This window comes from Phaethon lepturus, unplaced genomic scaffold, assembly GCF_000687285.1.
Source record: "Phaethon lepturus isolate BGI_N335 unplaced genomic scaffold, ASM68728v1 scaffold33045, whole genome shotgun sequence".
In the NCBI taxonomy this organism is placed as follows: domain Eukaryota; kingdom Metazoa; phylum Chordata; class Aves; order Phaethontiformes; family Phaethontidae; genus Phaethon; species Phaethon lepturus.
Window position 1 is genome coordinate 3,214 of NW_010538939.1, and position 395 is coordinate 3,608.

A 395-nucleotide genomic window follows, 5' to 3' on the forward strand; every position below is an offset into this window, starting at 1 on the left:
GCCCCCCTGCCCCCCACGGGACAAAAGCCGCCATCGAGCACCTGCACCAGAAGATCCTCAAGATCACCGAGCAGATCAAGATTGAGCAGGAGGCTCGGGATGACAACGTGGCCGAGTACCTGAAGCTGGCCAACAACGCGGACAAGCAGCAAGCCTCCCGCATCAAGCAGGTTTTCGAGAAGAAGAACCAGAAGTCGGCACAGACCATCGCACAGCTGCACAAGAAGCTGGAGCACTACCACAAGAAGCTGAAGGAGATCGAGCAGAACGGCCCTTCCCGGCAGCCCAAGGATGTCTTCCGGGACATGCACCAGGGTCTCAAGGACGTGGGTGCCAACGTTCGCTCCAGCATCAGTGGCTTCGGTGGTGGCGTGGTGGAGGGCGTCAAGGGAGGG

General features: G+C 60.3%; 1 protein-coding gene across 1 annotated transcript in view; it reads left to right on the forward strand.

Moving 5' to 3' along the window:
• The window catches only part of LOC104620691 (transmembrane and coiled-coil domains protein 2-like), a gene marked incomplete at its 5' end in the record, with an annotated part of 2,336 nt that overhangs the window by 92 nt on the left and 1,849 nt on the right, over positions 1–395 (forward strand). The window contains 1 exon segment of the mRNA XM_010286984.1: positions 1–393. This exon segment is cut by the window's left edge and continues 19 nt beyond it. Coding sequence (XP_010285286.1) covers positions 1–393 — 393 coding nt within the window.